This window comes from Plodia interpunctella, chromosome 1, assembly GCF_027563975.2.
Source record: "Plodia interpunctella isolate USDA-ARS_2022_Savannah chromosome 1, ilPloInte3.2, whole genome shotgun sequence".
NCBI classification, from domain to species: domain Eukaryota; kingdom Metazoa; phylum Arthropoda; class Insecta; order Lepidoptera; family Pyralidae; genus Plodia; species Plodia interpunctella.
In genome coordinates this window covers 9,658,683-9,675,211 of record NC_071294.1, presented here as the reverse complement: position 1 = coordinate 9,675,211, position 16,529 = coordinate 9,658,683, and the positions used below count along the sequence as shown (strand labels likewise).

The following is a 16,529-nucleotide window of genomic DNA, read 5'->3' as shown; positions in this document are numbered from 1 at the left end:
GACGCAGCAGTCGGTGTATGCAAATCTGATTGGTCATCGGGAACTGATAGACGTGGGAAATTCTCATTTTAGCATTCGCGGCACTCATTGCTTTCTCCTTGATAAGATAAGCTTATATGTTGTTTTATTTTGGCAAACTATGGGATAAATAAATAAATATTTAAAGAATAAAAAATATTGCGTTGTGTGGTTAGCAAAAGCTTTGTTTATTATGTGAAAAAATAGCTATGAACATTGTGTTTATAGTCGAAGAATGGACCAAATTGCAGTGAAATTATTTCTTGTTTATAAAGAGACCGTATACACGCACACGCATTTCTAAGCTGCCAGTGTGTTTACTGAGTAGACAATATTATTTTCAAAATTTTACCACGCCGCTAAAAATTCTAATAGTCAATAGAAATTTAGGTAAAATTGACATATTTATATCAAAATTTGCGGCCACTCACCAACCTATTTTATTTTGAAATAACATAACGTCGGGATTTTGTTTGCACGACACTTATAGCTAATCTACATCGGAACTGCGGTTATTAATTTTTAAGATATTTAGGCAATGTTTCAATAAATAATTAAAAAAAAAAACTAATCTAGTAAAGAATTACCTAAGACATTTTGAATACAATTTTGTAACTTGTATTCATAAAGAGCATTATTATTATTATATATAGATTTTTTCAAAAAAAGATACTGATGTGGTATTTTCAGCATCGAATGCATTCAAAGTGTTTCCAATTTGATTCTTGTCGAAACCATAGTATGGAGTAAGTATACTATATCGATCCATATCGATCCTATAAATTACAAGAACTGATAGTTGTTTAATATGAAACAAGCATATAATTTCCGACATGCAAGGAGTGACGCCCTGAGCCCCTGACTGAACTACGTAATGGACGAGCGTGGACATAATAGTGGCGTTATAATAGCGTTATTGAATGAAAAACATCTTTTAAGTACACATTAATTAGAATTCCCCATGTCCTGTTAGCTCTTTGCAGATTAATCTGCAATTAATTGTGGTCACTGCTTGGTTGCGGGAGACATTGTTGAAGTTGATATTATAATCTAGCTCTCGCAGTACTGGGTCTATCTTCTTTTTGATCCTGTCTGTATTTTGTAATTTCAACTATGATTAATTTCGTTTTTTGCTAATTATAAAAAGCATTTCGAGTAAAAAAATACAATGCATTAATGTCGTTTATTACCGACGATCATTATAGTACTAACGTGTTCTCATGAGTTTGGTCTCGGTCGGCTGCGTTTCTCCTCAACTAGGTGGTGGACAAAAACTGATTTCTTTTTACAGTAAGTTTCTTTTTACCACAATTGAAAACAAAAACCTCATTCATACCTCTGCACCTGGCACTTGGTTATATATTATTGGGAAGTTTAGTACAAATTCATTTGGCGTTTGGATATATGATAATTTTGAAAAGATTTTATTCATTTTACATCACACGTTTTTCGGATCGTTTCAATAACTACATCTAATATTAACTTTTAATTGTATTTAACAGTAACGGAGTATTATAATCTTACCTTCCTTTTCTTTCGCTAGGCTTAGAAAGTCTCTTATATCCTACCTCATATGTTATATGTACAAATTAAATATATGAACTTCAATCACACATCAGGAAAAACTACCCAAAGAGCTGCCTCTAACGCGTTGCGTGACTGCGCCACTTTCAAGTGACGTGTATAATGACGCATCTCCACGTAACCATTCATTCTCGATCTTTAAAAAAATGACATTGTTTCCACCAGGATCTTCCAATTATAATTTTCATTCACAATTATGAATGAAAATCGTCAATTTTCTCGCATCCGGCCGGAACACCCGGAACAGTTATTGGTCATTTACCTGCGCTAATTAAGCCAATGATCCACTCATTGCTTTCTCCTTGATAAGATAAGCTTATATGTTGTTTTATTTTGGCAAACTATGGGATAAATAAATAAATATTTAAAGAATAAAAAATATTGCGTTGTGTGGTTAGCAAAAGCTTTGTTTATTATGTGAAAAAATAGCTATGAACATTGTGTTTATAGTCGAAGAATGGACCAAATTGCAGTGAAATTATTTCTTGTTTATAAAGAGACCGTATACACGCACACGCATTTCTAAGCTGCCAGTGTGTTTACTGAGTAGACAATATTATTTTCAAAATTTTACCACGCCGCTAAAAATTCTAATAGTCAATAGAAATTTAGGTAAAATTGACATATTTATATCAAAATTTGCGGCCACTCACCAACCTATTTTATTTTGAAATAACATAACGTCGGGATTTTGTTTGCACGACACTTATAGCTAATCTACATCGGAACTGCGGTTATTAATTTTTAAGATATTTAGGCAATGTTTCAATAAATAATTAAAAAAAAAAACTAATCTAGTAAAGAATTACCTAAGACATTTTGAATACAATTTTGTAACTTGTATTCATAAAGAGCATTATTATTATTATATATAGATTTTTTCAAAAAAAGATACTGATGTGGTATTTTCAGCATCGAATGCATTCAAAGTGTTTCCAATTTGATTCTTGTCGAAACCATAGTATGGAGTAAGTATACTATATCGATCCATATCGATCCTATAAATTACAAGAACTGATAGTTGTTTAATATGAAACAAGCATATAATTTCCGACATGCAAGGAGTGACGCCCTGAGCCCCTGACTGAACTACGTAATGGACGAGCGTGGACATAATAGTGGCGTTATAATAGCGTTATTGAATGAAAAACATCTTTTAAGTACACATTAATTAGAATTCCCCATGTCCTGTTAGCTCTTTGCAGATTAATCTGCAATTAATTGTGGTCACTGCTTGGTTGCGGGAGACATTGTTGAAGTTGATATTATAATCTAGCTCTCGCAGTACTGGGTCTATCTTCTTTTTGATCCTGTCTGTATTTTGTAATTTCAACTATGATTAATTTCGTTTTTTGCTAATTATAAAAAGCATTTCGAGTAAAAAAATACAATGCATTAATGTCGTTTATTACCGACGATCATTATAGTACTAACGTGTTCTCATGAGTTTGGTCTCGGTCGGCTGCGTTTCTCCTCAACTAGGTGGTGGACAAAAACTGATTTCTTTTTACAGTAAGTTTCTTTTTACCACAATTGAAAACAAAAACCTCATTCATACCTCTGCACCTGGCACTTGGTTATATATTATTGGGAAGTTTAGTACAAATTCATTTGGCGTTTGGATATATGATAATTTTGAAAAGATTTTATTCATTTTACATCACACGTTTTTCGGATCGTTTCAATAACTACATCTAATATTAACTTTTAATTGTATTTAACAGTAACGGAGTATTATAATCTTACCTTCCTTTTCTTTCGCTAGGCTTAGAAAGTCTCTTATATCCTACCTCATATGTTATATGTACAAATTAAATATATGAACTTCAATCACACATCAGGAAAAACTACCCAAAGAGCTGCCTCTAACGCGTTGCGTGACTGCGCCACTTTCAAGTGACGTGTATAATGACGCATCTCCACGTAACCATTCATTCTCGATCTTTAAAAAAATGACATTGTTTCCACCAGGATCTTCCAATTATAATTTTCATTCACAATTATGAATGAAAATCGTCAATTTTCTCGCATCCGGCCGGAACACCCGGAACAGTTATTGGTCATTTACCTGCGCTAATTAAGCCAATGATTAAATCTCAGAGGGCTGTGAGAAGCTATGTGCACACAATTGAATCATTGTCTACTTTTTATTCGCCACTTGATATATGGAGCCGAGATATGCAGAGTGTGGGAAAAGCCGAGCGGAGCGGTGTTTTCCGACATGTCATCTCTGGCCGTGGGAATGAAAACTACCCCAATTTATGTTGCCGCTTTCATTTAGTCTAGACTTTAGGCGCTTATGTAACTGTTATGATTATAATATAAATTATATTATAATCATAACAGTTACTATGATTATAAATTAAATATATATGGACAATTCACATATTGAGTTAGCCCCAGAGTTAGTTCGAGACTTTTATCAGTAGTTGTAGTTAGATAAATACGATAAATTTTTAAAATACGTGAAAAAGTGCTTGTGAATGTATTAATTTCTGAATGAAATTGAAATATTGTATAATATACACAATACAACATAACATACGAGACCCAGGTCAATCTGTAAAAGAAAATTTTTCATCTAGTAAGTTGTGGGTTGATTGGTAGGTAAATACTTAATTTCTTCGTAAATTGTTTTATTTGCGGCGTCACAGCCTCCGATGAAACCGAGAACACGCGAGGATGATTATTTTATGGTATATACGAGTAGGAAGGCAAACGAGCAAACAGGTCAGCAGATGGTGTTTATATATTTTTTTAATATTATTTATAAATAAATAAATGAATTATTATAAATATTGTTTTATTATTATAAAGTTTAGATAGATTAGTTTTGTTTTCATTATTAAAAAATAAGGTATTATTAAATATTATATTTAAGTGCATAAGTATTGTATTGGTAGGTAGGTATATTTATATAAGTATAAGAAACAACTGCATCAGGATATACTAACAAATGGTTATTTGTTCCTGTTTATAATTGGTTAATTATATCTGCTATAATATAGATTATTTTGTAAATCTATTTCATCTGCGCTTTCGAGTAGACATAGCAGTCGGCATAGGTAGTAATTGCTTAGTCTTATCGATATTTAAATGTGTAGTTATAACTGCTTTCCAGTCATATTGATTGTCGTCAAGACCGATATGCGTGTCAATGGTCTGACAAATAGGGATGCCGCAGACCTTGCGAAGTGGAATATAAAGAGTAAGAAAGCGGAGCCTGGGATTCCGACTCCCGACGCTTGATACCTGAGACGAGAGATAAAGAGAGAGTCGTATTGAGATCCTAGTTCGAATAATGTATTATCTTCTATTTTGTTTGGAAAGTATTCATTGTAAATCGACTCTTTGTTGATTACTAAACTTACTACAAATTTGAAACTTTCCTCATACTATGGGATATCAAATGTAAAACCCACACTACTAGCCACTTATCAGTTTTCGGGCGACTGAGTGGTTTAAACCACCCAAATAGTAAAAATAATATATCCCTGGCCATTCAAAGGCAATGGTGACTAACGAATTAATTCATCGCTACCCGAATGTACTGCAATTATAATAAATAATAAATATTCGATGATGATTAACATACTCGTTATTTATTTTTAACTTAAAAGAGTGACCGTGCTTTCAAAGGAATTATTTTTGTGTTAGTATTGAATTTGCCTAGTATCAAACAACAATAGAGTTAGTAGGGGTATCCAATAATCACGAGCAAAAAAATGACTAATTATTTTTTTATTTATAAATACATATTTCTAAGGTATCTATCTCGAGACAAGAAAATTGCTACCCCAGACTGCGATTAAGACTGTATTTCCTTCACTTGAATGAGATATCGTTGTAAGAATGCAATTATACTTATAAACCAAGTGTATGACGCAAACATTGCTTGATAGAATAATTAGCGCGTTTCTGATTCGTATTTATTATAGAAGCTGTATAAATACAGTTTCACACTTTATCCCTTACGGGATAGACGGAGCCTAGGGTCGCTAGACTTCGAAGGCCATGTTTAACTTGTTGGCGCAGAGAGCATGCTCGCTGGAAAAATTAAAATAAAAACATTTATTACTTGATTTCTACATTGATTCAAAATAATTTAATAAACGATAGTAACATGCAGAAGTATGTTTCAACACCCATTTACGAAGATGTAGATTTCCGAACTGATTGGCGACATCTCATTTTTCATCTCCAACCTCGACCTAAAATTCGAAGCTGTTTCATTGAGTTCACGACTCCACTTATCAACGGTACTCCCTACATCTTAAAGAAAGAAGAGTTGAAGATGTGACGAGACAAATATACCTACATCGCCAGCTGAACTGATTACCCCTTTAGCTCCTACCACCTATCCATAAATCTCCTTGGCCCTCTTGGAAGCTAACAACAGCTGATGACACGGTACCAGACCAGCATGGAAGGGTGAAACAAGTCTTAAATTTGAAATGGAAATAGAAAAATATTGTATCATCTTCGCATTTTCTGTTCACTACACAGAATAGACTCTCTCTTTTTTTTTAGTCAATTTTTATATTTTCTTTTTTTTAGATGCTATTTACGCCATATCGCTCAAAAGTTCTCTGTCACAGAGAAGGTAGGTATCTGTTCATTATCAGAAAATTAGGTTTTCTTCACTGTGACAATTTACCAGTCTCCTGAACATCCGGGGCAATGCGATGGCTTCTTTTTACATAATATAAAACATTACATATAAGTATTTCTTATTTGTAATGTTTTATATTAGTTTGAAATAAGTATTTCTTATACAGTTACACCCTAGTATAAAATGATTTCCAACGTCAGTTCTTAATAGTTAATTACGCAAAATGTGGCAGAGCTACAGGAAAACAATTTCTTTAATGACAGTTTGATTGCCTGAAGCTATGCGACCATTGTTCAGTGGCTCGAAGAAAGAAATCACCCAATTATTAACAATCTACTGACTTACAATATACTTAATGGATATGTGACGATGCGATTATTTAACCCTTTCCTCTGCAAAATGTAGATTTTATTCATTTTTCCATTGGTAATTTGCTTACGTACATGCACGGCTCTCTTCGAAATAGTCTATCTTTAAGCTGAACCACAGTATAATAATTAGTACTTCTGAGGGTTGTCAGACCATTACGGAAGGCAAATTCTCATTGACGACATCAAAACTTTGCTAGATATTTATTTCTTAAGTAGTATGTACTTGAAAATACAAGCTAGAGGCAATTTCATGAAATCTATCGTGCATGTGTCAGTTTGGTCAACAAAATACATTCGAGAGATTTGTACCTAATATTAATCTTAGATTTTTTATATCACAAGTCGTGTATTTTGTTGACCAAACTGACACATGTACGGTAGATTTCATGAAGCTGCCTCTAGCTTGTATTTTCACAATTCATTTAATTCTTTGTGAAACTTAGGTGTATTAATTAGATGGTAGATATTAATCATTTCTTGCTATGGAATAGTACTTCTTATGTTCGTTTCTAGAGCTTTACAGTCCTAATTTGATATTCAAGACAATCACTGTTTAGAAACTCCAAATCATCATCAGAGTTTGTTGACACGCAGTGGCCGCGTCACCCAAAATTGCACACTTTAGGATGAGAAATCAGACACGAAATTGCTCTAAACACTCATATTCTGATGTTAGATAAATGACTTCCTGCTGGCACAATAGAGGCATCATTATTCGAGGGTCTACAAGAATAGGCCGCCGTCGTGGGAGACTCTCACGACTTTATTACGGATATATATTTTTTTGTTTTATAATTAACAGTTTTTCTAATAGGTAGCCTGCTTTTACCTTAATTGTTTGCGTCTGTGCTGTTGTGCTCGAATTTTAACAAGATCTTTTCTACTGAATATTATTAACGTTAATTCATTAAATACCTCATTTGACTAACTTATATTATTGACTCATGTTAAAATAAAAGCCTTTATTTCTAGAAACTAGTTGTTCACCGCGAACTTAGACGTCGCGAACACAATACATTTTTGAAGTTTTTACAAAATTGTGAATAATTCTATATAATAATAAGTTGACTTGTAGACCTCGCTCGCTTCGCTCGCTCGATCAATTATTTTAGTTGAACATGAAATCCATTAAAAAAAAAGTTCATCGTTCTAGAGGAAATACCTAGAGAAATTACGTTTTAAGGAATTTACTCTGCATCACACATGGGTTGACTGGTAGTAAAAGCCCCGCCTTTTACATGTTTCTGTAATAAAATTAAACAAATAAATACCACCGAGATTCGCATCGAAGGGATCAACCATCTAGGACCTTCTAAAACATTGTAAGCCGCTATCCTATTAGTTTGTTGATATATTTACTAAATAAATCATATGTTTTTTTACATTGTTTTCAAATTTAATTGACTGAGTTCCTATCTTCCTGTCTGCTGTTTATTTATAATTCATAATTTTTATTAAAATATACACCTCATTCCTTACATAGTTACCTACATTTTATATTTTCGGTTCTTTTTCTCGACACTGTACTAACCAAAACGTAATGACAAGTTTGTAATAATAAATTCGTTTTATGGTTTCGAATATAATTATGAAAAAAAATATATAGCCTGTGGGTTAACTACACAAAAATCCGTACAACACCCTGCCAGTGCCTCAGCTGTTTAGTGTGCCCCAGTCGCACAAATAGATAACTTTTCAGCTATTTCACGGAAGAAAGCTGAGTCACTGCTGCGCAGGGTGCGCGGGAGCAGCAATAGCGCTCTGAAGGCTATAGCCGATAGTGGAATTGTCCACTAATTGGCCATATAATAAATATTACCAAATCCGTTGTAGTATAAGTAAATGCTTACACAATTAGTTTCATATTACTAACACAATGGATTCGAGTTATCCGAGAATAGGTATGTTTTTTTTTAAATATATTATATTATTATTTTTTAATAAATATTTCTATTTATTTCTAAGTATATGGTGAAATAAAAATAAATAGTGAAATCTATTTATAATATGTATGGTCTCAATTTTAAAGAGACTACACCATTTTTAGCATAAAGAAAAGGAAAGAATAGAATAGGAATTTAAAAATAAAACACAAAATTCATTGTGACTCATGTTTACAACCACTCACAAATGCAACTTTTGACTTTAAAGCGAATAAGAACAAATTATAAACTGTCTAACTCATGGCATAACAGACAATTCTACAATAGGTTCCGTCGTACGACTAACAAATAAATACATTTCATTTCTACGTACACGAAATAAGTACTCATATGCTTAACAACTATATAAAAGACGACATTAAAAATATGAATACAAAAATTACCAATATCTTTTGTTTTACGACATGTAATCGTAAAATAACTAATTACCAACGAACGATGTTTAGTTTTAAGTTTCAAATTCAATTCTTAATCACACTTCTTAAATGTTTTGTTATTTATTTTCATGAATCTTCAAAATTAGACGTAATATTTTCAGCAATCCCTTACAAAATGTCTAGCTAACATAACATAACTGAAAGGCAATTATTCGCATTAATATCATATATGTATAATACCTAATTGTATCATCGCTATCTTAACCGTTCACCTAGCTTAATTATATGGATATTAACAGATCTTTTTATTAGTTTCATATACTATTCAAAAAACATTAATTTGATTGAATTGAAATATATTTTAATCGCAAGTTGTCATATTGACATATACACACTTACATAAAATATTTGAAATAAAAAAATACAAACAGGACTAAACGATACAATTATTTTTCTTGTATACAAAATTATTATTTGCTTTTGCTTGTTTGATAAAATTTCAGTTCAATCGGCTATCTGCTTCAAAAATGAGAAGAAGATTTCACCCGAATATACTTACATACATTTCAATAGTACAAGCTTGCAATAATTAGGTATATCGTTGGAGAATGATATTAAAAGCTGTAAAATGTTTTAGGTTCGAGCCATTTAAGATATGGTCTCATGCGCTTAAAATACTTATAACAAAACCCTATTTATTTACGTTTTGGGTGAATTAATGGACTTTATGCATTCTACAAATCATGTAGCTATCCTACAATAATAAAATTCATCATATTGATTTATGTAATAATTGTACTTAAATAAATAGTTTTAAACATGAGTATGAACTATATTTGGAATATACATAAATGTTCTGATCTCTTGGACGGAAATATTAAAGTTATTTTGTAGGAATACACCTTTACACGTTGTATCTATATATTATATTTTATATGCAAGCATCTATAATTTTGTTACTTAAATGTTATGTCAAAAATAAAGCCTGTTGTAAATATGAATATATTGTGCATTTATTCTATTTTTACACGAATAAAATTATACACTTGTGATGTACAATAGTAGCATACGAAGTATATCCTTATGATCCTTATAATAGATATATTGAAAAGAAACACTGTTTAAATCCTGAATAATTCAGCAAGTACCACGTATTGTTAACAGCTATGGTTTTGACTTCATACAGAATACAATATTTCTAGCGGCTGATAAAAATCCACGTATTGATGTATTCTTTTTAGAATACCGCAAATAGTACCAGACCGATCCTACTAAACCATCAATATAAAGTGAATGTTATAAATTTACATTTAACAAAATCAGATTTTTTCACCCATACTGAGCAACAATTCCAATAATTTATTATAAGATTTTTTAGAACACTGCAAGAGCACAAACCAAGCAGACAAAACGCACTGTCCGTTACAAGAATAAATTCTTGATACCTCATTTAACTCGAACGGAGCGCTGCTTGTTCATATTTGTCAACATGAGTGAGATGTAAGAGGTGAGCAGGTCGTCCATCTTGTAGCCAAGTGACGTTTCACATAACAACTTGGACCCTCTCACCAGGTTACCGATCGTCATGTGAAAGTATGTGTTGCCAGAGGACCAGTTTGAAATTCTTGTGAACGGATGCGTCACGAGGATATCCTTGAAGAAGAAAAACATGATAAGCATGAAGGCTCATTTGCATTTAATCTCAAAAACAGGGAAACAACTGTTTTATCATTATCAGAGATTGATAGATTCGTTATCAAAAATTTAACATCAAAAAGCTTTTGTTAAATTTAATTAATAGGAGATATGGATATTGTTAAGTGTTGTCAATTAACCAGGTGTACTTACGAAAACAACGTACTTGGCTATTTGTATCACAAAAACTAAAATATTGCTATAGATAAGAGTAGATAATACACAATTTAATATAATTTCAATTAGATCGTTCGTCGATTTTCATAACGAAGAATTAATTTTTACAATCACTAAGTACATAGTCGCTTACCGCTGTGTGTTTATCCCTTTATACTTATATATTATGAAATCAGACATTGTCGAGAGTCTCAAGAAAGTCTTATTTACATTACCTTTGATTGAGGATGAATTAAGCTGACTCCATGTTTATTGATCGCAATGAGCAGTAGTTCAGGATAGTTGGGTTCCGTCGTCTGCTTGACCTCGAAGAAGGCGGAACCGAAGGTGGGCCACCGGTAGATGACCTTGAGGAACGTGATCTTGGCGTCCTCTGGGGTCATGCCCGCGTCCTGGTTGTACGAGGCCACGATCGCTCGCTTCCAGTCAGCAGAGCTCTGCAGCTTTATCAGATCTGCCGGAATCAGCTCCCGTAGCATTTGTCTGAAATGTTATGATTAGTTTTATAGCTAACGTACGTAGGTACGTATCTTATGATGTATCTTTGAAATCAGCATTGCGGTATCTGCTTAAATTTCGACTGTTACTAAACACAATAATGATTTTGTTTTATTAACATTTTAAACTGTGAATTCAACAGTGCAATACGCTTTTCCCAGTAGTTTTATCCAACCAACCAAGAGAAATAATGGAATGGAGGTAAGTCAAAAGATTGTTGAAAACTCCATGCTCCCTGGGAAAAAGGCGTAATAATATGTTTTTATATATGTACCAATAAGTCTTTTCACTTACGGAATTGCTTGCAGTTCTTGTTTGTTATCCCCAAACCTCGCGCGATAGGCCAACGCAGCGAGGCGCGCGGCCTCTTCTCGGCCGCAGCGGTGATACCCACGCAGCAGCTTCGGCAGCTCCTGGTGGAAGTGGAAGATCACATCCGCCGCACGGTCCTTGCCGGGCACCGTATTCGTCCACAGCTTCTTCATGAAGAATACCTTTGACAATACGATAATGTTAGAAGAAAGAAAGGGAGTAAATGGGTGATTTTATGGGAAGCGACCAAAGTACATTGTGGAATTAATACTGGTATAATGTAGCAAAGGATATGGAAGAATTAGTGAGAGCCGTTACAGTGTGCGAAGCCATTATGAATATCTCTTTAAAATATTAGGAAACTCCCTGGCAATTTCAATGCATATTTTATTTACCTGATAAGTGAACTGTGGTGTGATACCGTCACGTGTTGGTCTAGCCTTTTTGATCCAGTCCGTAAGATGTCTCACGAAGTCGAAAAAGAAGTCGCCTTCCGGCACAGATATAACCTTATCCGCTATCTTAACAAATAAACTAAAACCTTCACTAGATCTGAGATTCAGTCGCTGTGCGATATTTTGGCAGAAATCTTTAGCTCTCGTCGACGAGTCCACTTCAAATGCTTCGTCCGTGTCATCCGGGAAATATACTTTGTGGAATATTTGCGTAGTTTTGTGTTGAATAGCTTCTACTTCCACCTGATGCGGAGGATATTTCCTCTGCCCGTTGCGTAAGGTTTTTTGGAGTCTTTGTAGAGAATCTTGAGCAATTGGATGTCTTCTGGTCCTTAAAAATAATGTTAATTCTCTAAGTAAACCCTGACTACAAGCAAACAGACCAGTGGCTAACCACATCAGTTCCCAGCCTCTTTCTTCCGACATTCTATTTCTATTGTCAGTCAGCTGTTTCATTATTTGGCAATATATTTCATCTCTCAATATCTCGTGTTTCAGGGGTCCGTCAAAAATGTGGTCCGTATATTCATTGCCTATTCGAGGTCGTTTCGAAGGAAGATCGCCCATGTACTTGAGCAACGCTGTAAATGCAAAGCAAGCTTCCTCGGCCAGCTCTTCTTTTGTCTGTAATTTCTTCAGCAAAGGCAATTTAATAGGTTCCCTAGAGTGCTTCCATAGTTCTTCTGCACCACCTCGCTTAGCCGTTGATAACGTGAGAGCTTTAGACACGGTTCGTTTCGGAGGTAGCCTAAAGTGGTCCAAAGCATATTCCAGTAAGGTGTGCGGTTTATCTCTAGTATCTGTTCCATTAAAGGTAGCTGCTGGAATACGTCTACCGTGTTGTGCGCCTTCTTGGCAGAATAGATTCAAAATGTCTGGTGGTGGTTTAGTTAGCGCCGGCAAAACGTATACAGTTTCAGCTGGAAAATCTCCCCTTTCCATTGTTCTCTCGCAGCGCCCTATACACCATCCATTATTCAACACCGATTCTCCAGTGCTTTCGTCCTCTAAAATAATTAGATCTCCTTTTTGGAACGTCAAAAAACTGGAACCTTCCCCTGGTGCTTTATAGTCTTGCAAAGCAATCACGTATTTCGATCTCTTCTTTAAGCCTTCCAAAAAGTAAACAACTAAATCGCGAATATCTTCTGCATTTGGACTTTGGAACGTAAACTCTTCACCTCGAACAGTTGACAAACTAAACGTCTGCGTAAAAACTTTATTAGTTTTCTGACTTGAAACTGTCGTTATTTCCGGAAATGATAATTCTAGCAATACTTGTTCTTGATCATCTACGACATAAACGCCCGTCCAATTGACCGCTATTATAACGTCGTTTTTGGGTAAATTGGGCCCGGAATTTCTGTACGCTTCATAGAATCTAGAGAACAATAGTGGCCATTTAAACTTTGCATAACTTACGACATCTTCTTTGACTCTATATGCAGGAACTTTTTCTTTTACGTAATAACTTTTTTTATAAGCTTGCACTACCAAAACTCCCCATCTATCTACAGCTTTTTCTACACCAGTTAGACAGTAATCTGGAATGTAATTTGGAAGCAAAGTGTAAAGTCGTTCCGTATTCATATCCTGGCCATACTCTATGTAATATTGTTGAGCAGCAATCATAGCTAGATCTTCTTCTTTATCGCATCTGTATTCACCAAACTTAACTCCTCTTACAACTTGCTGATAAATGAGATTTGTAGCTACTTGGTCCTCGGTAGGATCATGCCACGGAGCGAATATTTCTTTCCTAAAGAATAACCTCCACGGCGCATTTCTCTCTTGAGCTCCTTGTTCTTTCGCGTATTGTTCACATTGCGATATTGCATCCATTACATGATCTCCACCGCTGCCCAGTGAACTGACTTTGTCAAAAAGTGCAATATATAACGAAAATCCAAATTGATCACGTAAGCCAATCTTGTCTGACAACTGATTACATAGTTCTCGTGCTGTAGTAGCTGAATCAGCTAATAAAGTTTTAGTGTTACCGTCCATGAACGTAATAGGTAACATGATTGGTTTTTTAGACTTCGTCGCTTGGAGTTCCAGCCAAGATGGAGGTTGGTTTCTGGTTCCATTATTAAAAGTTCTTTTCAGGCGGTCTTCGCAGTATGGAGCATACCCTGGTGGTCCTTCCCTTATAAAGGCTCTGAGATAATTCACAAACTTTTCACTAGGAGCGAAACACCCAACACAGAGGGACAACAGAATCCAGCCTCGAGCATGGGAAGACTTGGAAGGATTCCCCGATAGCTGTTTACATATCTGGCAGTATATTTCGTCCCTTAACTCAGCACGAAGAATACCGTGGCCAATGATGAAGTGTAACTTTTCCAAGTTAGACGTCGGACGAGATTCTAACCACGACTGATAGCTATCAGCTGTATATTCTTCATCCTGAAATATAATGAGGTAAAATATTATTATATTTCCTATTGCTTGTTTTATTCTCGTCATTACTTGAAGGATAAGTAAAACAAAAATTAGTACCTGCAATTTCCTTCTGACATCCTCCCCGAGCTTGTTTTTCCTTTTCAATGTCAATGAAACCAATTTGTGTCTAATTGATCTCGGCTTTTGTTTATTAAGATAAGCGTCGGGGTCTACACCCATCATCTGCGCTTCCTGAAACTCTTTAGACCTAATGAAGTTTCGTCCAAGGGTCGCCGTCACCTTGGACATCACAGACGTGTTGTCTCTTTCCATTGTGTGGAATCTTGGTTCGGGTAAATCCCCAGTGAAACGCAGAATCGTAATCCATAACGCCTGTGCAGCCTGAAAGTTCATAGTCCAAATTACGTTTCTATAGCAAACAATAACAAATTAATAAAAGATAACAATATTCAAGGTGAATCAATGCATTATTTTCGTGGAATTGTCTAGAGCTATCATACCAACTGATCGCCTTGCGTGTGCAGTGGCAGTAGTGGGTGCTTTAGTGGCTTTTTCGAATATTGATGCGTCACGTTTCCTTGGAAGTAAGTGGCTGCAAACTTCTGGAACTTGAACTCTGAAAGGTCTTCTTCATCCTCCGATGTGGTTTGCATTGGGGTAATCATCTAAAAAGATGGAAATGTTTTGTAACTCCTTTTCAGGAAAACTATTTTATTTGGAGAAGGGGAAGGACTATTTTATATGTGCACGCAAAAAAGTAGCAACAATCCTTTTTTGTTAAGTAATTAAAAAGAGTCTAGTCAATTAACTACTACTTAATTATTTAGTATAGAACTGGTATTCACAAGTTTAGCGTCGCCACAGTTAACACGCTAAAAAGATTCTATATTTTCTTATTCTATTTTTGATTTTATATTCTATTAAATACTGCGTACGTAATTTATTGCAGGTGAAAGAAAACATCGTGAGGAAACTTGCACTGTAGCTGTTAATTTATCGTGTACTGAATGGGGAAGGAAAACTACTTCATTAATATTGCCGTAGACGTAGTTTTAGACGAGAGGACATTCTTGAATCAAAAGCAGACCCACCTCTTGTTGATCGGCCCTCTGCTGCGGCAGATCGCTGAAAATAGAGGTATCCTTGGGGGCCGGAGCTTCACTGCTCGAGTCGGGCAAGAAGTCGAACATAGCTTCCACCAGCTTGCTGTCGTCTACCGGCTCCTCCTGCTTGCGAGCTGCCTCTTGTAACAGCGTCCTCTTCGCTTCCAATTGCCGCTTCTCTTCTAACACCAGTTCGGCTTCGCGTCGCTCTAACTCGTACATGCGCTCCTGTGGAAAATAAATAATATAAGGCAAATCTGAAGATGATAAGAATGCTTTATATATTAGAATGACCTTGTGCCAAATAATTGAAAGTTACTTATTAACTAATTAAAAATCTGTAAGGAATACGATTATAATTTAAAATGATGCTGCTGAAAATAATGGCGACCTATAATTGGCGAAATATTTATTCTGGAGATTAAATGACACGGCAAAATTGCGAGTATTGTAAACAACGTTATAGAAATATTAACAATTCTGTACGTGATGTTCGGCTGCGAGACCTTAAAATAACCTTAATTGAAATGACAAAAGATATTTCTTTTACGATAGTTCTTAAATTAACAGACGTGAACACGCGATTGTCCTATGTGATTGTACAATGCACAGGCAACAGTCAGTCATGCGGCAAAAGTAGGTATACTAACACTGGCACAATTACAGCCACTGTCAACATCATCACTGATACACATCCACCATGTATTATTCATTGTTTTTACTTCACTGATTTTTTGTGAAATAATATCTTTTGCATAAACACGACCATCTGCACAAAATATGTTAAAGTAAATACATATTTGGTTCTAATCTGGTTGCCAAGAATTGGCGGTTTGACGGGTTAGCCTTCTGTATCGCTACTAGTTGTGCAATGCTCTACATGCATGATTGAATGACAGTAAATCATGTTACAGAGGTATGCTTAATTATAAATTAATTATCACGTCAACTTGATCAGCAAATTATTCTAACTATTAA

The 16,529-nt window shown here is 34.9% G+C and overlaps 1 protein-coding gene across 2 annotated transcripts in view; it reads right to left on the bottom strand.

The window, feature by feature from the left end:
- Positions 1-8,682: 8,682 nt before the first annotated feature.
- The window catches only part of ck (crinkled), a 31,372-nt gene continuing 23,525 nt past the window's right edge, over positions 8,683-16,529 (bottom strand). For both annotated transcript variants that reach the window (XM_053760034.1, XM_053759950.1), the window contains 7 exons: positions 15,540-15,779; positions 14,949-15,113; positions 14,545-14,829; positions 11,983-14,451; positions 11,570-11,769; positions 10,993-11,260; positions 8,683-10,558 (listed from right to left, as the gene is read on the bottom strand). In XM_053760034.1, coding sequence (XP_053616009.1) covers positions 10,352-10,558; positions 10,993-11,260; positions 11,570-11,769; positions 11,983-14,451; positions 14,545-14,829; positions 14,949-15,113; positions 15,540-15,779 — 3,834 coding nt within the window. In that variant the 3' untranslated portion in view covers positions 8,683-10,351. The remainder of the gene's footprint in view (positions 10,559-10,992; positions 11,261-11,569; positions 11,770-11,982; positions 14,452-14,544; positions 14,830-14,948; positions 15,114-15,539; positions 15,780-16,529) is intronic.